Source organism: Neodiprion pinetum, chromosome 3 (genome assembly GCF_021155775.2).
Source record: "Neodiprion pinetum isolate iyNeoPine1 chromosome 3, iyNeoPine1.2, whole genome shotgun sequence".
NCBI classification, from domain to species: Eukaryota; Metazoa; Arthropoda; class Insecta; order Hymenoptera; family Diprionidae; genus Neodiprion; species Neodiprion pinetum.
Genome location: NC_060234.1, coordinates 29934315 through 29959153, shown reverse-complemented (window position 1 = coordinate 29959153; position 24839 = coordinate 29934315). Strand labels below are relative to the sequence as shown.

Genomic DNA, 24839 nt, shown 5'->3' with positions numbered 1-24839 from the left:
ATTTTTGGCTTGCTGAGAGGCAGCCTCGCGCGCATACCAGCAAATTGCGAAAGGTCGCGTATCTGTGTGTGTGTTTGTTATATATATATATATGTATATACGTATATAAATGTTACAAGTCGCGGCTGAGTTTTGCCACCTTGTAAATCAGCCTCTCAAACGGTGTCGCAAAGGTATTACGCGCCATATGTATGTACCTTGTACATGATGGCGGCGAGGCGAAAATTCGAGCCTCCAACACACGCTCACAATAGACACTACGGACCGTCGTATATCCGTTGGATTTTAATCACAGCGGAAGAGCCGATCTCCCGTTAGCCGAGGGTGTAAAGAAAAATATGGCGACGGTGAACAGAACCGTGGCACCACGAGCACCTACGCGAATGTACTTACACGGATGCTTAAGAAACACGTCATCAAATCCTCAAGGATGACAAACACTATTTTATTACAACACCAGCAGACGCGTACAGCCCTCTCTCTACCTCCGTCTCCCTTCACATGCATCGGTCTGCCGACTTTCTTTGAATAAAATTCCCCCCCCCCCCCCCCCTTGTCCTGTGTCTTTTCTTTGTTTGTTTGTTTTTTTTTTTTTAATTTTCATCTTATCGCATACAAATCATCGTCATAGACACGGTGTTTCGTGAGTGAGTCGACGAAGCGGTCAATCCACACTCGGGTATTCACTTTTCATTCAGTACTGCACCGTTCAGGCCACTTGAATTATAGTGGGTATTACACCATTGAGGTTTCACTGTACGGCAGCAGCTTACCACCCGAACAGTATGCACATAATACTGCAGTATACTGCACGTGCGATATATTAGAATTGCACATGAATCTGGACTTGTGTAGAGCGTGCAAAATGAAGGAGCCAGGTGATGGTCACACGTGGCGAACAACGCGCCGGGTCTTGATGCGATTGTAAAAAATTAATTTTATTGTCTGTAAACGTCGTACCATCGATAAACCAAGCCAAAGAATTCACTTTCAACTTGCTCACCCTGAAGGTCCAATTTATTGCTGGGTGGATTTCGAACTATATTTGCATGTAACAACCTGTAACAAGAAAATATGAGAAGTGATTGATGATATTATCGAACTGTCGTGACGTTTTATTATTCCCGGTAATTATGGGTCGAGTTTTATTCTTCGATGATTCCCTGGCAGCAGAACTGTAATAAAAGTCGTGTTATCAGTGGCAATTCGAGTCTTAAAAGTGATTGAACTTTTGATTAACCCTACAGATTTGTGAATTAGTATCGCACTGTTGTGTGATTTTAGTGAAAAGACTCTGAACGCAGTGGAATTTAAACTCACAGATATAACGGACAAGGATAATCGGCCGATGAATACTGCGAAAGAAATTAATACCGTAAGTTTTCCGCAACAAAACAATGGCTCGTGAAAATGCACGGTGCATTAGAAAAAATTGAGTGGATCGAGGATAGCGAGCATCATTACCAACACAATTTTTGACGGAATAATATTTGATCAGAGTAGAAAGTGGCACTGTGTTCGCTGGGCAAAAGTTTCACACGAACCCTGTACAACACGGCTCGCTTCAAAGTTGGTTCGAGCGAAGACTAATTAATCACTTAATACACCGCGCGTAGCTTCCAGATCCAGAGAAATGCCAACGAAGGGCCGTGCAACGTATAGTCGAGATACACGCACGATTATGACCGCGCTAGATTAGATTACAATCTAGTAGCGCCCCAGTTCCGACTTCCGCCCTGAGATTTCACACCGATTTTCTCGGTCCTTTCACAATCCCAGCGTCGAGGCGCACTCGTCTCCTGAAATCTAGATCGCCCTCCTCGATTCATATACACCGCGGATTTATTTCCCCTTGCGTAAAGTATACCGCAAACGATTACGTCCGGAGGTTTCCGGGACGCCAGAAAACCCTTATAGACGGCCGACCCTCGGGGCGATGATCGGGTCGGTCATCAGCCGATAACCGATCCGATTGAGAAACCCAACCCGTAACCGATCAGTCGCCCGATCGCGTTCTCACGTACTGGCCGAGAGGCCCAGGCCAGCCCAAAGGATCGGACCGAAGTAGATCGAGAAGGGAGTCCGTCTACGTTCAGCTGATAGCGTATAGTAAAGCGTGCAGTCACTGAACTCCTTACTGAATGAAAATGCCACGAGTTTTTTACCCTCTGGATCAGCATCTCGCTACGGAGAGCGAAACAATAGCCATTATATGAGGTTACAGAGTGTGGGCCCGCAGACGTGCATGCGACTTGGCCGTTTCAACGCACACTCCAAACGCCGAATGATGCGGGTGCGACTTCTCGAGCTGTACTGCATTTGTACTCGAACCGGCGTATTACGCGGTAGGTAAGGACAATCGTGGGAATGCCATGCGATGGCCTTCGACGGTTCATTCATGTCGATCAACTGTTTTGCCCAAGGTGATTGACGGACTCGTATTTACTTGCGAATGCCGTACCTACGTTCCGCTCGGTATAACCCAATGGTACAAGAAAAATGGTAAGGAGCGGCGGAAACTGCGGCCGCATCCGATATTCCTCCCCCAGTATTTTCAGTGCATCTCGATGTGGCGAACGATCCGGTTAATGAACATTTGTATTATACACTTGCGGTATCGAGTCGTCATGTTCAGTCACTCGAGTCGTTGTTACGTCTATATCAGCTGATCAGAGTCCTCGCAATTCGCTTGGGCCCTTGCTCCATTTTATACACCGCTCGCAAATCATCGATGTTATACACTCAGACGTTTCTCTTCTCTTTCCCGTTTCAGTATGCTGGACAACTACGACAGGAGCGAATTGACCCCTCCGCCTGTAACCAGCTACGGAGGATCTCCGGGTCTCCTGGCTCTTCATTCTTCTCTCTACGCCACCCCGACGTCCAGGGCCTACGATATCGACGCCGGAATCGACGCCAGCGAGAGTCCGATGCCAGTTGACGCCCAGATAATACCAGTACGGTATTATTGTATTTTTTTTGCTGTTGTTTATTTTTTTGTTTTGCGTAGCCGTTCGAGCGAGTACATTCGTGATTTGGATATCGGTTTCTCTTGTTAGAATAGTACCTGATATGAAAGAATTCCGAGTTTCGTGTAAGAATAGAGACTCCGTGTCGTCTTTGAAGCGGTTATTCGAGCCACGGTTGGTGGCCGAGCTGGTGAAAAGTCTCTTGTTCGGCTAGTTTATAACCTTGGATTGTATAATACGATGAATTATCGTAGACCTTAGACGGACGCCGAAAGCGTTATGGGTTTGTGGTTGGACACTCGAGCTATTTTAGACACCAGAGTCTGGACTCCTGGGCTGGTGGTGGACGGTCTCATTGGTGGGGCAATAAAGCGGACAGACATTGACATGCTATACCTGTGACAAATTGATGGTTGTGAAAAAAGAAATGACATCGGTGCTGCGTAACCGTAGGTATACGTAGGTATGGGTATACGTCGTGGTCCGAGGCGTGCAATAAAATTGACAAAGGACGATTTAGTTCCGTCGTCGTATCTCGCTCGGACAAATTGGTTATTAAGTCAAGGGGAAAAAAGAATTTCGTAACAACCGTTCAATTTTACACGGGATTCAGTTGAGCCTATGTTCGTCGAATGTCGAACGTCTTGCTTCTTTGTGAATTGCAAAAGAGCGATGATACCACTTGCCCAATGGGTCACCTCCCTGCGCTCGTCGATTTGATCTCGCATATCAGATCCGGAAATTTCGTGAGATCTCAAAAGATTTCACCGACCAGTGAACGCCAAATTCTAAATATGATCAGCTAACCTTTGAAAAAAAAAACAAACAAACAAAGAAAAAAAGTAAAACGATGATGAAACGTGCGCAGATTCCGAGCATGCTGAGCGGCCAGGCCCAGCAGCGCTTGGAGGATATGTCCTGGCTGGCATCAGGACCACCACTCGACTATCAGCAGGGTATTCCCTCGATGCAGTCCGGGGTGAAAATGTGCCATCCGGGAAGTTCCGCCCAACGGAGCCTGAAGGAGCAGCGCATACGGAGGCCCATGAACGCTTTCATGGTGTGGGCGAAGGTTGAGCGAAAGAAATTGGCCGACGAAAATCCTGACCTCCATAACGCCGACCTCAGCAAGATGCTCGGTGAGTAAGACCTCCGCGTATATACTTGTAAACATATTATATATTATGTATGTACATGTAAGTAATTCGATACGGTCGAGGCGGCGTGCAGCCACGTCTTTTACATGTATGCGTCTACCGCGAGAAAATCAGATTGCGGCCTGCCGCTCTGACCTCGTTGTTCCGTAACCCTTTAACTGTACGCGTATACGCCACAATGGCTGATATACCCACCGCCTTCTCGAGCCGATGATCAACTTCGCGAACAGAGCTTCGCGCTAGAGAAAACTGTTACTTCCGGCCTCGAATCGACCCGGAGGTTGCTGTGGCGTCACGGAGACTCGGCAAGTCTCACCTTTCGGTTTAGGACTAAATAAGAACTCTGCTGAAATGGTTGATTTTTTTAAAACGAATTACGGTTCAAGGTTTTACCTAAAGTTCTGTGTTAATGTTTCACTGTACGAAATTCGCCCACGAGGGTTATCTAAAAAAAGTCTCTGGTGATGGGAATAGAGGGATTCAACCCAAAAAAAAAAAAAAAAAATTCAATAAAATCATTTTAGTCGTAATTATTTTGATTGATAACTTAACTGTAAACATCCGAGTCAATCAGATTTACATTTTGATTTACGATGCAGTATCTCAAAAATGTTTTCAAATTGATTGCAACTCCAAAGCGTACGGCAGCTTTCCTGCTCTAACCACCGTACCAAGATCGTCAAATTTTGACAACTATGTGCTTTTTTTGCCCTCTGAAGTTCTAGACATTCATAAATAAACGCTGCGTAAAGGTTCAGCCCGTTCACAGTGGGGATTCCGGATAAAGTTTTATTCTTCTCTTTCGCTTCTTTTTCCATCTTGTCTTTTCTTTCGCGCCAATAAATATGAGTCGGTTATAATTTTGACGTAAGTATAGTAAGCGGAGTATCGACACCTACACTTGTTTCTCTGACAGCCACAAGTCTCCGACGAGTCTTGGCCGAGCCTTTGATGTGTCTATAATGTTCCACGCGAAATAACATGTCCCGTAATGTCTTGATGTACGAGCTCGATCCTTCGCCGTTGCAGGTCGTGAAACTAAACTACTTAATGCAAGCGGTTGGAAATCGCCTTATCGTGACGGGAGCGCCGCTGATTTTACAAATTCGAAATTATTCAAGGAGATATACCTATTCCTCTTCAAAATCGACATCGCATCGTATACTTTATCTGAATTCAACAAGATTTCGATTTCTCACAATTAATTACTCTCGGAAGATCAAAGATTTTTTGCTTTTGCTAAATCGTATGATTACGAACGTTCTAATCTTTGCTTACGAAACCGGCTGCAGCTCGTCGTGCGATAAAAACTTGTGCTCGTGACTCCGTTTTTCGATACTTCTCTCGAGGCTATTCGCTTAAGAACCGCTTGGGTGAGTAGTCGGTGATTTTCAAGTGATTCGCAAACGTTTGGAGTTCTTCTACTTCACTTCTCAGCGATTTCCAACGTTAAAAAGTACCTCGAATTCGAATGATTTTCTTTTGATTCCTAAACGTTCGAAGTTCTTTTACGTGTAACGAATTTCCAAGTGACTTCCGAAGGGTACGGGTTCAACGCTCGACTTCCAGTCATTTCGAATTGACTCCGTGAGTGAATATTACAGGCCTGAATATTTCCTCGTCAGTCAGGACGGTTCTGGGTCCCTTGCCACCCAGGCGGCATTATAAGTTTATCAGATGAAAATCGGTGTATTAGGCGATTTGGTTAATGTTATTGGCATGACGCGTCGGCGATTGCTATGCGCGTCGGGTGTCGCCTCCTGCACCCGCGGAGGGCCCCCCATCGGAACGAGGCTTTTCTTTTTTCCAGACATCCTACATATTCATGCGCGTGCTGTACGTCTGATGTCCATTCCCCGTCCATCCGTCCGCCAGCCTTTCGTCCGTCCGTCCGTCCGTCCGTATTGCGGAGCTGCACACAGGCGCACGCGTTTTAACAGCGACGTATGTAAAAGTTCGTCGCCGTCGTCGCCGTCGACGTCGTCAGGGCGAAGGTGTGCGTGCGTGCAACTTTGGAACCAAATTCACAGCCGTGGTTGAACCTCGTGGAACGAGCTGGTTGGCAAGCTGCGCAAGTGCTGCACTCCGGCCGAGCACATCGGGTGTATAAAACGCTGGATGGCGCTTTGGTGTACTGTGTGGGCCTTATATCCGGCGACACGCGTGCCTGCGCATCTTTATTAATCATTGCCAACCGTTAGCCGGTCTTTCTTTCGGGGCGTATGTCAACATTAGAAATTATCCTATGGTTCTTAGAACGAGTCAGTCAGACTTTGTGGCACACGCTCGTTTTGCCCTGCAGGTCGAGGACTTCACCGTTATGCGATTAAAAACTATACGCCTGATTTTTCAATTCTGCAGTTCGAATCAGATTTTCAGGTTCACCTTTTGACACTTTTTGGGACTGTAAGTGTAAGCGAATTCTGGTAATGTTTTTCAAATCGTGCGACATTGTGAATTCAGTCAACACTTTTAGTTAGTCAAATCGTAATTATTACTATTTCATTTGAGCTGTGATATACCTACTCGTGCGACTATTGCACGGCATCAATTCGAAACAAATCAATGGACTCGACGGTGTGAAAGAAAAGTTATGAACAGAGCAAAAAGTGTTTTAAAAAACTCCAGTAATGTTATTTGCACCAATGATAGTGAACACGAACAATTCAAAGTCCGCACTACGTAACGGATATGAATATACCCTAATCCGAATATAATACAAGCTAATAATACGATATCGACAATTGGAGAAAAGGTTTTATAATTTAACCGTTCAAAATGAAGAAACTCTGGTGCTTTCATCCGATTCGAGTGATTTTGGGCTTATTTTGTTTACCACAGAGATCTCCAGATATTGTTTGAGAAAAATTTTGCATATAGTGTCTCTAGCATGGACAAAAACAGATATTTTTATGATTACGATATAACAACGATTAAAATCAACGATAAAAATCATGTGTTATAACTATTCTGTGATATGAGATTTCTCAACGTCGAAATCGGATTAAAAATAATCATTTTAAATATTTTAATTATGAAACGTTTTCTAAAATTCTTAATATCTTAGCTAGTGTTATCAGAATTTGGACAGATTCATTTGTACTACATATAGTAAGTATGTCGTTTCATTCGTCTTCGCTTATAACATTGGCCCTGACAATATTACTGCAGATTGTTTAAAAGATTCTTGTTTCCTATCTAACTTTTGATTAAGAAGGTGCAGGAGTACATTCGTCCACTTGAGATTAGACATTGGTGCGTTTACGTAACATGATTTCATGCGAAATAAAAAAAATTTCGTACCAATTAAAGCATGGTGAAAAATTTCGAGTAGCCGCTGATGAGGGATGTGAAATTTTGCAAATCAGAAAAAACTTGCCCACGCGCCTCGCCTCTAAAGTCACCGTATATTACATACCCAATGGTCACTGCAGAGTTCATAACTTACTATATATTATTCTAATTACAAGCGCCTACTGTCGACGCGGCGGTTAATTAACGGCCCCGGCTTTACGAAGCAGGCGCTGAGTTATAAGAACGAAAAGAGAGAAAAAAATTTAATTTGACATGAGTAACGACCCCTGCTGCACGAAGCACGCGCGCCAAGGGACATGGATCTCAGCTCTGCCGTGCAGGCGTCTTGTTATACTTTCGGGCGTTGAAGATGATATCGGTTTTTGTTTGAATCCTAAAATTTTCAGTACGTGTAACGAACGAATTACGTCGGCTGTCATTTTCATGGAAATAATTATCCATGAAAGAAACGCGCCTCTGCATTATACTTTGTTATATTTGATCAGTTGTACTTCACAACCAAAAGTTGCTAGGGTCTATAATGAAGCATAAAGAAGGATCAGACGGCCTGAACTTCTTCATTTCAAACGGTTTTTCTGAAATTTCCCTTGAGGACATCTTCAGAGTAACTAAGAAAAAAACGCATCATGGACAAAAAATCGAAAACAGCATGTCCAAATCGACGGAAACAAATATCGCTGGGAAAAAACTTGAGCCTGGTGGTATTGACGATGTTTTTTATTTGAATATCAGGCTCCAAAAGCGGAGATCTAGGGATTCGTAGGACTGAAAAACGGTCACCTTGCCGGTGATCCGTTAATGCAGGAAACTCCGGGCGACCTGGAGGTTTTGGAAATTGTTTTTCTGTCTAGCGGGCCCGATGATCGGGCGGCGACAAGATCGGGCGAGTCGGGACGCGGGCGGACGGCGAAGAGGACCCAATAATTGCGCATACATATAAAATGAAGAGACAGAGATGATCGGATGGGGCAGACGCGGCGGCCGAGGGACGAAGCTTCGCTCCTCTCTGCAGGCTAAGCTAAGCAATAATAAGCCATAAGCGCAGACCTCTGCATAGAATGCCAGGTAATGAGGCGGAGTGCGCCCGAGCCGCACCCTTCCTTACTAACACACCGCGGACTGCAGGCAGCCTCCACCTCCACCTCCACCTCGACCTCCTCCTCCTCCTCCTTCGCCATCGTCGCAGCCCTGAGGTTACGACACACGCCGACTATTTACCTCAGCCCGAGAGGTAAGATTCTTCTGTATATTCCGTGAAAATGCGATGATAATTCAATCTCTCCGGTATAGCCGTGCTCCTCGAGTCCTCCGATGTTTCTACCTTGGAACACGCATACATGTGCGGCCTCCCGCGCATCCCGCAGCAGCCGCGTTTCACCCCGCGGGTCGAGAGTCGGTGCCGCGGGATTTGAATGTCAGAAAAAATGAATGGGGAGATAAATCGCGGGGGATTTACGAGCGGGCGATCTCTCCTCTCCTCTCCTCCTGCGGGAGGCTGCAGCCTGCCCGACTGCTTGACTACCTTCAGCCGTCTCTCCGCCTAGGATCACGGACGTCGGCAGGAGTCCTCCGTGCGAATCGACTGGTCGCCGGTTCTCTTCGCCGCGAACAAGCCGCTTATGCCTCCGGAGAATCGCGCGGTGACACGTGTGTGCGTATAGATGCATTCGGCCGATTCCTCACCCGGACGGTGCGAGTGACTCTTTGTTGTCTGACTACTGGAAGCAGCCAGCCAGCGGCCAGCAGCCAGGAGCCAGAAGCCAGGCTGCGCTGACCTACTTAATATCCGCTAAAATATTTTATTCTTAGCTAACCGGATCGCGATTCACACCAGCCACCTATTGTCTATGCACGACGTATATCTACCGTGTAACTAATACGTCGAGGACACGACGGGCTCAATGATTGTGAACTAACGCAGTAGGCATGCGATCTTCAAGAACATCCAGAGCGATTCCCACTACGGAACTCGAATTACGCGCTCTCGACGTGAAAAGCCTTCTGCCGCTGTTCAAAGTCAAGCTTGTGATAAAACCGCGCTGTGATTTCGTAGCAAAGAAGTTTGCGTGATATTTTACCGTTTACACTTTTTCGTGTTTACATTTTTTTGGGAATAAATCGCACAGTCTTTGGCGAGCTTTGGTGTAAGGTGTAAGTATGTTATCCAAGAAAAATTAATTTTTCAAAACTGTATCGTTTATAAATTTTGCAAATGAATTCTATATTTACGCTATGAAAATCCACTACCGATTCGATCATAACTGTTCGCGATGATTGAAATCTTACCAAGCGGAGTAAAGAAATTTACTCGATTTCGGACAAAGCACAGCTTCTACAGGCGTGAAAGGCTGACGATGAGATAAAACTCGCGAATCCGAGAAGGGCTTGTTTGACAATACCGGGGCCAAAGTTAACGTAAGCGCAATAAGCTGGAGGTCGTTGCCGAAGAGCGAAGAGCGAAGAGCGAAGAGCGAAGAGCGAAGAGACCCGCTAAGGCTCGGCGAGGCCCACATCGGCGGCCCAAGCACCCCGCCCAACCTGGGTCGCCCACTGTCACCATTAATAATACGTCTCCCGTCCCGTGATGTATCTTTGTTGTGTTGCCCCGTGTCGGTGTTTAGCGTTCACGAAGCCTCAGCAGGGACTGTTGGCCTGCTCTCAGACTTGGGAGGAGTCGCGCATAACGCGAGCCCGACTCGCGGTCCACGTGTAAGGCATATCCTCCGCCACTCGGACGCATACCTGCCCCGTGTACGACAGGGTGAAGCCGGTAGGTGGGTATATGGGGAAAAACCGCCTGCGGTATAGAGACGACGACGCCTGACGCTACGACACTCGCATCAAGTTTGACAGTTACTTTCCCGCCGGACAAAGACGTCACGGCCGGGCCCCGGGAGGCGACTTTGTCGTATTTCGCATCAGCGGGGGGGTCCGTAACTTTTCTTCGTCGATTCTCCGTCGAATTAATTTCTCGAACGTCGCGCCGTCGGTGTGAATCGGATATTGACGGAGAGGAAAGAGAGCCGTGCTGCCCCGACTGTCGGATGTGTCTACCTATCCTTATCATTATGTCGCACACACTTACAGCCGCGTGTAATCATAATTAGATCTGGAGCAATCTCTCGATCGGTTTGTCAGTCTGTCGAACCGGCCCGCTCCGAAATTGTCGCCGGGCATTATCGGAGCGGAATTTGATGCGTCTTCGATCGAGGCTCGCATGATCGTCGGAGGAATACTAAATTTCTAATTGGTATTATTAAATTAGCTTATGCACAGAGATTGTCCGATATGTAAACGGGGCGCACGTAAGGCTTTGCCATGCGCTACGTAATATCCCTGATCTCGTGGAACTGTCGTGGGTGGGAACCTTAATTATTCTCGAGATTCCGATAAGCCGATTGTAGAAGAAAAAGGAACACGTTTCTGTATCCTCGAGCATCCAATCTCTACGACAATTCGTTCGACCTACCCGACGATCTATCGGACCCAAAATATATCTCGAAAGAGGAAGAAAAAGAAAGAGACCAAGAAATTATAAGCCGGATGGACGGACAGGATTCACTTTTTCAAAATGCGTAAAGGTGTCACGGTTATCAAACCACGCATGAAAAATCTTTTTTACCAATTGACGAATCTATAATTCATCAAGAACATAAGTTCTAATTACTACATACTCGTAAAAACCCTGGTGAAATTTCGGAAGCTTCTGACCAAATCTGTACGAAGATTCGCTGAAAAATCACAAAAATTATTTGGTCAAATTTTTACTAAAACTCGGGCTGAATAAATCGACTCGCTATTTCGGAATTCACGTAAGAATGTAATATCATGTGCACACAGGTACGTACTAAAAATGGTTCGAAAAAGAAAATACCCGATTCGTGAACTATATTTTGTCGGCCCACCGGTTCAATCAATCAATTTCTTTCCGTCGCCATGCGATATTCGCGATTTAATTACAACTCAAGAAGACACTCTGTTTTATAAAATAATACCAACGAAATCGAATTTTCATTTCTGCTCTACGTTCTTTCCTCCATTTCCCGTAAGCATCTGCGTATCTGTATACCCACATTATACTTACAATGAGGGAAAATTTATCGTACAAGTTACAAAAAGACGTCTAGATATAGCTACGTATATAACTCGCAAGTTCCGTTCCTCGAGGCGAGGGAAACGGAAGATGTAAAAAATGGTTAGAAAAAGGAGTGAAAGAAAAGATCGAGGATGGGGGGGGGGGGAGGGGGGCAGAGGGAAGAAGGGGGCGAAGAAACTAGTAGCCATTACAATACTTAACGAGAACGGAGAACGGAGAACGTTATACGGCGTCGTCTCCGATGTTGTGCGCGGGTGGGATGAATCACGCAGCGAGGGTGACGGTGACGGTGACGCTCCTCGGAGAGCGCGCCCAGGAATATTAAATCTACCGAAGCTTAGAGAGGAGCTAGCGCTGCGCCTCGATAAACGAGCAAAAAGGAAGCGAGATGACAGAAATGGTTGTAGGAGGGAAAAAGTTCTTCGTCTCCTCATCATCATTATTATTGCTGTTGTTGCTGTTGTTGTTATTATAATCGTTACTATCATTATTATTGAAAACTACAGCTACAACGACAACCGGTCCACTGTCGTTATTATCGTTGTCGTTATCGGTACTATCCTGTGGTTACTTCGATTTTTATTTCTCCCTCTCTCTCTCTCTCTCTCTCTCTCTGAGAAGAGAGCTGGAACCTGCACACGCACGGGGTTGCAGGAGGGTCCCTCGAGAAATGAAATACAAAAGGAAGGACATGAAATAATGGTTCGTGCCCATGATGCAGGAGGCCCGGCGCACCCATATCTACGCCCCCGTGGGCCTGTGTGCTCTCCACCTCGTGCATGTGCGCTGCAACCTCCGTACGCCGACAAGCTCGTGTATGTAACCTACGTTCGTGAGCTATGGGCACATCCGCCTTCGTTAGTCTCTGGACCTCGCGAGGATGCCTCGCCGATCCAACTTCGTGTTTCCTGGCTTGCACCTCCTCGCCTCGCTCCTGATGGTTCCCCCTGCCCTTGCCATCCTCCCGATAACTCCGGGGAAACGCCGTTTATACGTATTTAATGATAATTATGCCCCTCGAGAAGCGAGCAATTAGCGTCGGGCGCGTGCCGGTGCGTGGATTCCCTTCGGGAATTCTAAACGTACCACGGGATACGCGAGGGTCTAATGATGGCGCCTATCTCGTATCGTGATCAGCTTGAAAAGAATCATCCCCCGGTGAAGGATACGTTGAGAATGTCTGTATTTTTTAGACACGATCGGAGCGGGAGATCTCACGCAAAGACGATTAAAATTACTCATCTTACGGTTTGATTTTAAGGAAAGAAATGGCGGGGCCTTACGCCGCAGGACAGGCGGCCTTACGTCGAGGAAGCGGAGAGGTTGAGGGTGATACACATGCAGGAACATCCCAACTACAAGTACAGACCACGTCGCAGAAAACACGCGAAGCGAGCCCCGGGGGCCCCGGCCTCACCACCTACCGCAACAAACGCCCCTGGTTCCAGACCCAACCCCGCTGGGCCCACGATTCATCATTCCATGTGAGTATATATAAAAATGAATTTCCTCTCGTCGGCCGAGCGACAGATCTGGCGTAACAAAAAATGGAGAGACTGATTGATGGAGTGAGTATAAATCTCAGGTGTACATGTCGAACCGGTGTGTGTGCGTGCGTGTTTTGTTTCAACTTCTTCGACGACCGATGTCACCTTTCGATACCTCGTATAAATTCGTTATCTGCGGGGTGTTTCGGGTTTTTGAGCGCATGCTTCGTCAGGCTCGGAATGCAGACGCGACTAACGCACCGTGAATTTTGCCATTTGTAATGCATGCAGAGCACTCGAGCAATCCTTTTGGAAGGAACTTCCTCCTCGCGGTGGTTTCTTACACTCTTACGTACGTTCCATTCCTCGACCAACGACGTGGGAAACGATTGTGAAACGAAAGATTGCGAATTGCCTCATGATTCCCCAACTGCGGCGAGCCTCACCCGCGCAACCCTGCATCCGCCCATTCGTCAAGACGTTGCAGTGTAATACTACGCGTATGAGAAAGGATGTGTGAAAATATTGCACTTTGCGAATTTACGGTCTCGCGTAAGGTTGAACAACTCTTCTTTGCAGGGTACAAATCTTTCCGTGCATACACTTCATTCATTCCGTCATGGTGCACTTTGCGCCATGAATTCTTCAGTTCGAATCGGGTCATATGCATGTGAATTTTTATCACTGCAAACGTTTCACCGCAATCGCTACTAAGAAATGCACTAGTTCTTTGTCTCTATCCATTAGGCCAAGAATATTTTGAGTTCCGTTGAAAATTCAAAATTGCTTAATTATTAGACGGATTAATTGGTCCATGAAGGGGTTTGCTTCTTGTTCAAACTGTTCTGAAATCCTGTGTAGTTCATTCAAAACATAGTAAGAACACGCCGTAAGAAATAGCGATATGCGGAAAATACCAGCTAGCGATTGCGTTAAGTGCAATTCAGACATTTTATGTGCTTGCCTCGATGATTCGAGAAATTTGTGAACTTGCACCCATCGCTCCAAATCGCAATGATTATGGTAATTGCATGGATAAAAAAGCGGCCAGAACTATAGCAAACTCTGACCGCGCAACCATAACGTCTCCGAAAGTGATCCTAGGATAAGCAGTATTGAGTTGCAATGGTTGTTTAGCGAAGAGCCGCACGACCTCCGTCGAAATATAAGCATTATAGCCAATTCAGACAAGCGAGGTGTCCCTTGATGGTCGATACCGCGATAACCGGGGTCCCAGTAAGTGGGTAACTTACACGCCAGCTGGTCGAGGTGAGCATAGTGCCCGCCTCACACTTCTGCAAAGTCCTACGAGAGGACGATGCACGTGCATGTACCTGTTCCTCCAGAGATTGAGTAGCACTGGTGTTGAACGTGCGTGTTGTTACATCTATGCACTGCACTTTCACGCCGTAAACGCGTTATCGCCGATGGAACGAACTCCGGCTGGTGAGAAGGTGTAGTCGTACGAGAAAAACTAACGATCAAGGATAGCCATGTAGACTTCGCTTGACGCTATTTTCCTCGAGATAACCAAGCCGCTTACGCTGCGCTAGCTGCTTGTGACTGCCGATAACGAACCGCGATATCTGCTCGCAATCGGTCGATAAATAATTTGTGATAACGCCATTTCGCAGCTCCATATGCACTGCAGAATCGCACAAGCCGCGTAAGAAGGCGCGATGATTTATTCGCGACAACGATTGACCCTTGAAACGAAATGATCTGTGTTTCAGGACTAAAATGGATAACTATCAAAGCATGCCGCAAATGTCCTGGGGAGGGCACTCGCCTATCGCGTCTCTCTATCATCAGCAACAACAACAACAGCAACAGCAACAGCAACAACAACAACAACAGCAGCAGCAGCAACAGCAACAGCAACAACAGACAATGCAAGAGTACAAGTCAGAAAATAACTCAATCTATGGAAGTCCTTATACACCGATCATCCACTCGCCAGATATTTCACCCGTCGCCAGTCCTGAACCAGATGGTAACAATAACAAGTTTCATTTACGGTAGTCGCGTCACTGATCTCTAATTTTAAGATCGTCGATATGATATATCGATTCGGATAGGATAGTTATACTTGATGAATTTTGCCGATTTTTTTATACACTAAACTCACAAAGTATGTTTATGAATTGGAGGGTGGACACGGTAGTTGTGTTCAAAAGAAACTACGTACGACTTAGCATGTGAACGGTTATATATGGTAATTAATGGTGGCATAAATATTCATACAGCCAATTGAATATAAATTGCAATATATAATGGTGACTTTCAAATGGAACGAGCCGGTTGCTCCGTTTACAGTTTTTGCCAACACTGATTAACCTGCGGGCTCATTCGTAAAACACGGACGCGCACCAAGACGGCGGTGTGCAAACGTATTTTAAAAGTGACAACTCTTTTCCGAGTATATCGTGCATTTCTGTTTCAGGATTTTCATTGAAGATCCACTTGCGCCATGCTCAGCGACTGTTGTTATAATTATACGTGTACACGCGTTTCCATAGCTAATTTTTACTTGTAACATGACGAAAGCAGTCGGTGAAGTGTATTTTGCTCGTAGGCGATGGGACACACCTTTCTTCGACACAAAATCCAGACCCAGAGAGAGACTTAATGGAGGGCACATCCAAGCAGCACAACGATCATGAACAGGCAAAGCAGCGATATGCTTTCATGAGTGGGGACAGTCAATTACATCCCGCTCACAGCGTTGCCAACATATCGTCCTGCCAGAACACCGGCATCTACACGGATACTCTGACATACAAGAAATCCGTACGTATCACATCGTCACGTTAACATACAGATAATCATACGTTCGTAACTGTCAATTCCAAAGCGTAAAGTCTGGTTCGTTCATACTGGTATATTATCATAAGGAGCATAGTTTTCGGATGAACAGAGAGCCAATTTTTATATTTAGGTCTTACTTAGCTGCACTCTTCGCACTACTGCGGTCAAGTAATGACATGTTAAAGCTAGTTTCGATTCAACTCTGCATCCAGATCGTTGCAATGATCGGTCGAAGCGCGGTTTTAAGTAGCCGGGATCCAGTTGATGCTGAAGTTACTTGGAAAATAGTTCATCCAGTAGGCAACAGTGTGCGCACTGATTAGTCAGCCACAACCGTTCCGCGAATGCTCAATGATCCGTAAATGAGTCTAGCATTCAAATGACTATGCATCGCATATTTAACTATTTGCATTTCCGACGCAGTTTGACCTGCTGAAGGCGCACCCAGGTTGATTAGTGAAAAATGAGCTATTCCCGAACAAACCGAAAACTGACATACGCTGTATTATTTTATTCATTTAATTTTTTTTGTTTTTAATCTACCACCATGGCACACAAGTCACAGTAAAAATCATGGAAACACTGTGCCGGTTTATAATATGTTACCCAGAATGTGAATATGGAACTTTTTTCAAGCAGGTGAGCTACCTGAACTTCGAAAGGCAAACTTCGAGTATAGCAGCGATTGGAATAGCCAACGGAATGATGGTATCATGTAACAAACTGCGATCAGGTTTTGAGAATGTCGGATCTGTTACGGGAACATTTTACCCACCAGTCGCTTCACCGCATGACCAATCAATGCACTACAGTAATAACCAGTCAACAAAATCGAATAATTATCCGATGCAACCTAACGTTGAAAATAATTACAACCCATGCAACAATAGGCAACAATCGATTGGAATACGCGGATCTTCAGATATTTGCTCAAGTAAGAAATCACATCACGTTGTTAGTCGTGAAATTTCGCTGTTCCCTGTCAATGCGGTAACTCTAACTCTCTTTGAAATCTGCAGACGTCTCCCACAGATACTCTCAAATGTCTCATCATCAAGATTACTCGTCGGAAGGCGGTTCTGGTCAGCAGCCAGTGATCATGGGGCACTTGGATCCGGGCATGGGGGAGGATGAAGAAGACCAAGCCCTGCAACTTGAAAAATATTTCAAGTATCCGCACCCGACGTCAGTAGCTCATTCCAGTTTATCTTCCCAAAATCTTATGGACAATAATCACAATTATGCTAGCGACTTGCGATACTATGCACCCCAGCAAAGCCAACTAGATCTCTCGAATGCCCAATGCGTTGTTGACGATCCAAATAAGGATAATCAATGCTCTAGCGTCAGTATCGGACATTCAATGGAGCAGTACCACCAGAGCATGGAAGCTGCTAAATACAACGAACAACAACACCAACACCATCAGCACCAGCAACAACAGCAGCAGCAGCAGCAGCAACAGCAACAGCAACAACAACAACAACAGCAGCAGCAACAACAACAGCAACAACAGCAAATTTCTCAACAAAATCAAAGTGTCGAGCATGTGTCAAAGTCAGATGATGATTTTAGCGTTATTCTGGCTGACGTTCGCAAAACATGCTACAGTAGTTAGGTTCTATAAATTTTCTTCGTCTGGTCACGGATTCAGAACGAACTTGATGCATTGTGTGAAATAGATCATGCTTGGTATATTTTATAACATACTTGTCATCAAAGCTTACGCTGACCTCAGACTTCCGAAGACACGTGGATTGGTCTGATCACGAAAGAAAAAAATCGAATGGATATAGAATTCAAAAAAGCACCGGGTGATAAGAAATGGAAAGAGTACAGGTATAATTCTGAAAAGTAAAATGACTGAGTTTTTGAATTCTTCTTCTTCTTCTTCCCCTGATTCAGCTTCGTCGAAAATTGGATATGACCATGTTTTTACTCTGTCGGCATAGCAGGTTTGTCATTGTTGTAATTTTACTGAATTTTCCATCAAGTTTGTGCTCCAATCACTGGTTTATCTTATTCACGAAATTCGTGCAATAGATACCCTGACAATTTTCTCTTCACGTTTGTTAGATCGAGCATGTAACACGGCGCCACGATTGGTGGAAAGTACGCGTAACCCATTTACAGATTAGAAACGACAGCGTGACCTCAACCTCGAAGCGAGAGTTCTCGAGGATACTGCAATGAGTCGAGGGCGATCCTTGAGCCACAAAACTTGGTAGAAAATTGTACAAAAGTTGAAAGGTTATTGGAGAGTGAAGCCACGGCAACGGCCCTGATTTATATTCATCTATATATCGATTGTTTCATTCTGGTAAGTAGTATTAGCACTGATTAGACGAAGTTATGATCAAATCATTAGCTTGAATTATTCTTATAAAATAAAACACCTATACATATATCCCTCGTAATATTATTATTATTAATATTATTATTATTACTATTATTATTGTTATTAGCGTGAAATTAAAATGCAAAGTGAAGATAATTAGATAGACTGTAAGCAATGATCGGGAAAGTCAAACTCTTAGAAAAAAAACGAATGGATGAAAAATTGAATTAAATCTTTCATATACATAATTGTGATACAGGTAGACATTTTTTCCGCTAAGACTGTCTCTCGCGCACTGTTTTTCGCTCGATGAAATTCGGTAAATGACGGTGAAAAATTGGTATAACTTATTATATTATACAATAGACTGATATATTCGAGACGACGAATCAGTACAGCGAATCAAGTGTAAGCTTGCCAGACTTTGAAGGACGGAAAATAGTGCTAGGAAACATTCTTAGGAATGAATCAAAAATTTATTCGTAAAATATTATATTTTCTAAACTGGCCAAACTGTGGCTTGCCACGGATTCAGTGTCTCATGCGGAGAAGGATCACGCTACTTCTTAAAATTCGGTATAATTTGATTCTCTGTTGTTCGTATAATTTATTAAAAGGAAACAAATTCGTCCGTGATAATCACGACTTGAAATGCTTGAATGAATACTTGATTTCATTCCTGACAGCTACAAATCATCAACTCTTATACAACTGCTGTGATCCTTGGGTTTTTCTTATTACCGAACGCGGAAGTAAGCTTCCGAGTACTCATTTGCAATATCACTCCACAATTCGGCCATGTTGGTTCACTTCCATTTACGCATTCATGAACGGCGAACGTGACTAACTGTAAGTTTTGAGAATTATTTGTCAGCCGTCAGTAGCATGAGTTGCCTGGTTTGAACTGTGGTTTCGCTAAAATCTTATTTTCATTATAAGTAAAGTAAAAAATATACCTAGATATACATATAGAGAAAAGATTGTTAGAGAAAAATTAGACGCTGTACTAGATTGATAATTATGTACGAAAACGAGGCATGCGTAGATTTTACAATATATACTGTATTTTTAAAAAAATAAACAATATTTTCACCGAGCATATACGCGCGTGTAAAATTTTTCTTTCTCCGATGGATTAAATGAGACATGTTGAACTCGGAACAAGTAAAACTGAGAAAAAAAAAGAAGGTTTTATTTGAACGCAGTGAAACGCAACGTGCAATCAAAATAAAAATACCAAGACATATTTTATTTTGAAACGAATTGTCAACAGAAATAGTATATACCTAATTCAATTTCGCGAGTAAACTGAAATAAGTCACTGAAATTTCGAATAATTTACAATTGCATTGAAAAATTTTTGCGTTTCCGTAATTGTATCAATCAAGTTTTTCGATGTTTCTATATCATTACGACGCATATACGGGAGGAATCTAGTTCAGGCAGTTCACAAGGCTGCAGAGAAAAAATCTGGTTTTTCTTTTTATTAAATATAATATAATATATGTATATAAAAATATGTATATAATTACAACATTATATGCAAAGCATAAAACATGGTGATGTGATGTTATACAATAAATATAACTTTTCGTAACTTGACTTTGTATACCGATAAATTTTACTTTGCAGTGATGAAAAGAAGGAAAATATTAAAAATTAACAATGTGTTTATACACCTATATTGAAGTACGGCATATAGTATATTATACATATACCTACATAAATATTAATTTTTCCAGTGAATATCTTCTCCGTATCGCACATATATACACAGAACTATGATTTATCACCGAAAGTTCCAATTGTATACTTATAGTTTACAGTTAGTAGAATTACTGTAGTTATACCGTTACAGCGTTGTGTAAAATTTAGCTCAGCATTACGTAATACTACTATTTCTATTATTATTTTTATGATTATTTTTCTTCATTATCCATTATAGTCCCTATCGGCGTTACTCTATTGGTTTTTATATACATACAATAATAATGTCACCATTTTTCTCTCACGTTTTTTCAAGTTTAACACTGCCGAGACGTGTTCATCGGTGAACAAAGTGACAGCCAGCGTTATACCGACCCTTTCGTTTAATATTCTTAAAATTAACTTCTCTATTGACTGTGACTATTCATGATACTCAAATCGCAATTCGTGAACCACGATTTATGTGTATAGAAGTAGTTTCTTCGTACGGATTTACGAATCGCAACCACATCTCTATCACAAAAGAGAACATTTCATCGATTTCAACCAAGGCATTGTAATTTCTTCACAATACGCGTGAACGAAAAGTCGGAGAGGATTTAGAGAACGATACATTTGTAGTGCGTAAAAACGGTGTCGCGATAAAAAAATATTCAATAAGCACTGCAAGCGAAGAAAAACGACTTGTATAGTCTAAAGCATCAATAATTTCAATTGCACCTATTGCCTTATTCAATCCTAGTGAGCTGTGCTACACTTGGCAAAAACACGTGAAGTTAATGTAGTTAGATTGCTAGAATAGCTACCTCGCCCACTGTCTCAATTCAAGGCTTCATTAAAATTAATTATTATAATATACAGTATCGATTATTTCAATTGCAGTATACAATCATAAATATCTATGGCAGTTTTTTGGTGTATAAAGTGATTTTAAGTATAGATGTCATTTAAATGGATTGATAGCTCTCCCACTGCGAATTAAATAACAAGTATGATTATTAAATATCGTTAAAAGTACGATTACGTGTATAGATATGGATGAATGAAAATTGGAATGGCATGAATAATGCAGCGAGGAATACTATTATTGTGATCATTAATATTTAATTAATAATTCGGAATGTCAATTAGAGGGTATAAAAAACATTTCAATGCAAGCTAAGAGTATTTCTATCGAATTTTAAGTAAATCAACATTCTCAGAGAGCAATCACTTAAATCAAGTGTTGAAATCGAAGGCGAGTATTTTGACTCTTGGACAATGGTTATTTCGTGATGAATATGAAAATAATCAAATTGTGGAAGGTATAATTATTTTCAATGAAAAAATAAAGCTAGAGGGTGCACCGAATGTTGTGAATCTACTTGCAAGTTCTATCTATCCTGCATTCTCACCACATTCAAAACAAAAAAGTATGGATGCTGTTAAACAGCAAAAAAAATAATATTTACGTCAAATGCTGCATTGAGATGATGTAAATTTCACCCCAAGTCTGACCAAGATAATAAAATCCGTGAAACTGCTTTTTAGCACAAAGCATACAGCAATTTTAATATATATTTGGAATGTGTTTGTGAAAAGTCACATTGGTCCTTTCTGTGTATGCTTATTGTGTCAATCCAATAACTTACAAATGTCAAAATACGTTAAGTGGGTTACCAATCAATCCATTCAATGAAACTAAACGAAAAAAATCGTTGCAATAAATTATCAAACTTGATTTTCAATCACATACTCAACATTTTATGCGAGCTAACAATTTAATTAGTTGATTTATGTACAATTTTAGGTCTAACCTCGAGCAAGAGTCTAACAGCACCCAGCAAAATATTGCCATAGACCACTTTTTAAATAGTTAACAGAGAGATGAAGCATCCTTATTGCAAAATACTTAGATCTCGACCAAAACATTTGACATCGATCGTAGCTTCGAACCCTGGTACAACGTTAGGCAATGGATACTGAACCAAACCAGTAACTGAAGCATTACCGAACGCCATTCAAGATTCTCAATAGAACAGAGAGAGCACCATTTATAAGACGGCACGAATCAGTTGATGTACTAAAATCACGTGACACGATGTCCTCAATGTATCCTTGGGAGCGAAAAATTCATCGTTGGATTATTTTTTGATACACAACAAATGGCCGCGTGCAAACGTCAGAATAGTACTAATCTTTGGCGAATATTCAGCACACTTCTTTGGATCTTCTTACGCTGAATTCACACCAAAATATTTAGAAAGAATTTCAAATGGCAAGAATAATTACCGCCCAATTATACTAAAGGCCTCTCCCTCAACTGAAATAAATGCTTTCAACAAAACAACCTGACCGAATGAACAGAAATGAAAACTTTTACCAAGTGGATACAAAACGTCGGATGAATTTCGATGTTACTGTTGTATTTAGTTATTATTTTTCGCGTTGAAGATAAGAGGCCTACCTATCCCTACAAAGGCAGTTTTCATCAGACTTTATTTGGTGTGAATGTCGCCTCAAGTGTTACGACCTAAATAGGTGTGTAGAAATTAAAGCTATTACATTCGCAGATGTCATTCGTCCCACAAACAATTCTGCTTCAATTGTGAGTAGTATGAAAATATAAAACACTTCTTGCATGTTTTAATTCCGCAGCGGTAAGAGCTCGCTGGTTTTTTACCGTCACCTTTACCCTTGCAGAATTTTAGTCCGCACGGATACCAGCCTATACACAGTTCTAACGAACAAGTACAGGGTGCCCATAAATTTGACGTATCTGCACATTTGGGCAATGACACAGGTTTCGACTCATTCCCCGCCTGTTGTGTGACTGGGGTAGTCGTGAAGTTACGCGCTGTTGCCATAAGGGCTGCTTCCGAAGAACCTGACAATTGATCAAAATTACTGTAAGTCTTTTTCTCAGAATGATCAAAGGAAATGGATCGGGGATATTACTTGGGAATCTAATAACGCGGCATATTTCAATAGCATTGCATACTTCGCGCACTAATCCAGGCATTGTTCGAAATTTATGAAAATGCAGTTTAACATATTTGATCATGTCTAAGAGAAGAGTTAAACTTTTCCATGTTTCAGATTCATCGCAATGACGATTAAGAGGACGGATGATCTAACAACATCAGACAAAATATAGTGTCTATCGAATTGCAAGTAACCAGATGTAGAAGAACATTTCAATTGCGATCGAAAGAATTTTTAACAATTTCTTCAACTTTTCTGCCTTCTAGGAAGTAAAGTTCATGCCACACTCTGAAGGATGTGCGAATATCCGTGTATTTTCCTCAACTTTCAGAAATGATTTAACTCGGAAATTTCATGACATTCTAGGTTCAAAATGCCATTCAGAAAAACTTGTTGATTCATCGAAGATGATGACGTTTTCAAAGCATGTACTGAAACGATTACTCACCAGGTCTTTGCACCCATTGTTTCAGATCATCGTTTCTCGTGTAGGTCGTGTCAGCAGCTTCTCCACATAAGGTAGCAACATGCTTAGAGATGACGCCGGATTTGGATACGTCGAGAAACAAATCCATAGTATAGTTACTATGACCCCTATCCTCTTCGGCGATACGAATTGTGCCAGGATTTTTTTGCCTCAGCTTAGACATTGCGTCGGATGATATAAAATCCATTTTGTAGAAGTGATTGACAAAACACATCACTTGATACTGATTTTGCCCGCGCTCCTCCTCCCCTAGTACCAAAGCTTTTATCACCTGCACCTCCTGCAATTCAAAATCAAACACTCATTTCAGATGAAAATAAGTCTAATAATGATATCAATTGTGTGAATCGGACAAGACCGATCTGTCGTAAGATTCTGAACCTAATTAAGTTGACCTTGGCTAATTTCTTCTGATACAACATTATCTCTAATTTCTCTTATCTAGTAATCAATTGCGCCAGCTTTAATCGAAATCTTACATCGTTAGGGATCAGCTGAAATAGAGATGTTTCCCTGTGAAAGTTGACTCAGATATGGAGGAACAATTTCAAGAATAGATTCTATAATTGTACAATTTATCGATAATATTCTTCTTCAACAATTTCTAAGCGACAATAGGTTTTGAATGACAACTGACTTGAATCAACCAATCAATGAATTGCAACGTGGATAAAAGAATTCACTTCATTTCATAATTTTTGATTCGTCATTTTCATTCTGAAGTTCATGAGTCATAATCAATTTCTATATACATTCAATTCTAGTTATAGAAGAATAACTTTATTCGTCAAATTCAACAGGAACTGTTCTGCCCTTGAAAACTATTATCGATTACATAGAACTGCAGGAAGCCAAAAACAATCCGAGAACATCTAAACTCACATTTCTGAAATCTACGAGCTGTGTGACCAGCGTGCCATCGGATCGCTGGAACTCAAGGCTTATAGTATCGTCAGTAACGTTGGAGGAGATCGTCTCTAGAAGGATATCTCCACCCTGTAAAATCACATTTTAGGTTAGCCCTTCGGGGTCGAAGAAAATAACAAGTCAATATCTGGTTTGCGATAAATGAAATGCGTGCAATTACCTGGTTCCTCACGTTTATCAATAAATGGGGCATGCAAACGCCGCAGAGGCATTGCAGCACCGAAATATACACCAGTGCTATTTCACCAAACGTCTTCATTTTGTCGAGTAATTCGAGTTCGAAATGAATACGAGGAGCGCCGCATCCCAAGGGACGCGGTGATATTTTCGTAACGATTGTTGCATCGGCCGGGAACTCGTTAATAACGTGAGATGATGCTAGACAATTGACGAATCTCTGTCTTCAACATTTCATGCACTCTACCTTTTGTTTTTTGGTTTCTTTTTTTACTTAGCCAAACTCCAAGACCTCACTAGCACGGGCAACCCACCCATTCTCGTAGAATCACAATCATCACAATCACGAGCAGTGATACCAGCCAGAAGCAGCTCGAACTTTGAACTTCGTACTTCGAACTTCAAAA

At 42.7% G+C, this 24839-nt stretch overlaps 2 protein-coding genes across 2 annotated transcripts in view; one reads left to right on the top strand and one right to left on the bottom strand.

Moving 5' to 3' along the window:
- The window catches only part of LOC124215379 (putative transcription factor SOX-15), a 27313-nt gene extending 6684 nt beyond the window's left edge, over window positions 1-20629 (top strand). The window contains exons 2-8 of the mRNA XM_046618717.2: window positions 2774-2957; window positions 3838-4108; window positions 12799-13021; window positions 14758-15017; window positions 15600-15814; window positions 16472-16766; window positions 16852-20629. Coding sequence (XP_046474673.1) covers window positions 2774-2957; window positions 3838-4108; window positions 12799-13021; window positions 14758-15017; window positions 15600-15814; window positions 16472-16766; window positions 16852-17450 — 2047 coding nt within the window. The 3' untranslated portion in view covers window positions 17451-20629. The remainder of the gene's footprint in view (window positions 1-2773; window positions 2958-3837; window positions 4109-12798; window positions 13022-14757; window positions 15018-15599; window positions 15815-16471; window positions 16767-16851) is intronic.
- oaf (out at first) lies at window positions 19640-24839 on the bottom strand. Its single transcript, XM_046618790.1, has 4 exons — window positions 24416-24839; window positions 24211-24324; window positions 23290-23608; window positions 19640-22743 (listed from the first exon to the last, which is right to left on the bottom strand). The coding sequence occupies exons 1-4, from the start codon at window positions 24512-24514 to the stop codon at window positions 22433-22435; spliced, it is 843 nt and encodes a 280-aa protein (XP_046474746.1). The 5' UTR covers window positions 24515-24839; the 3' UTR covers window positions 19640-22432.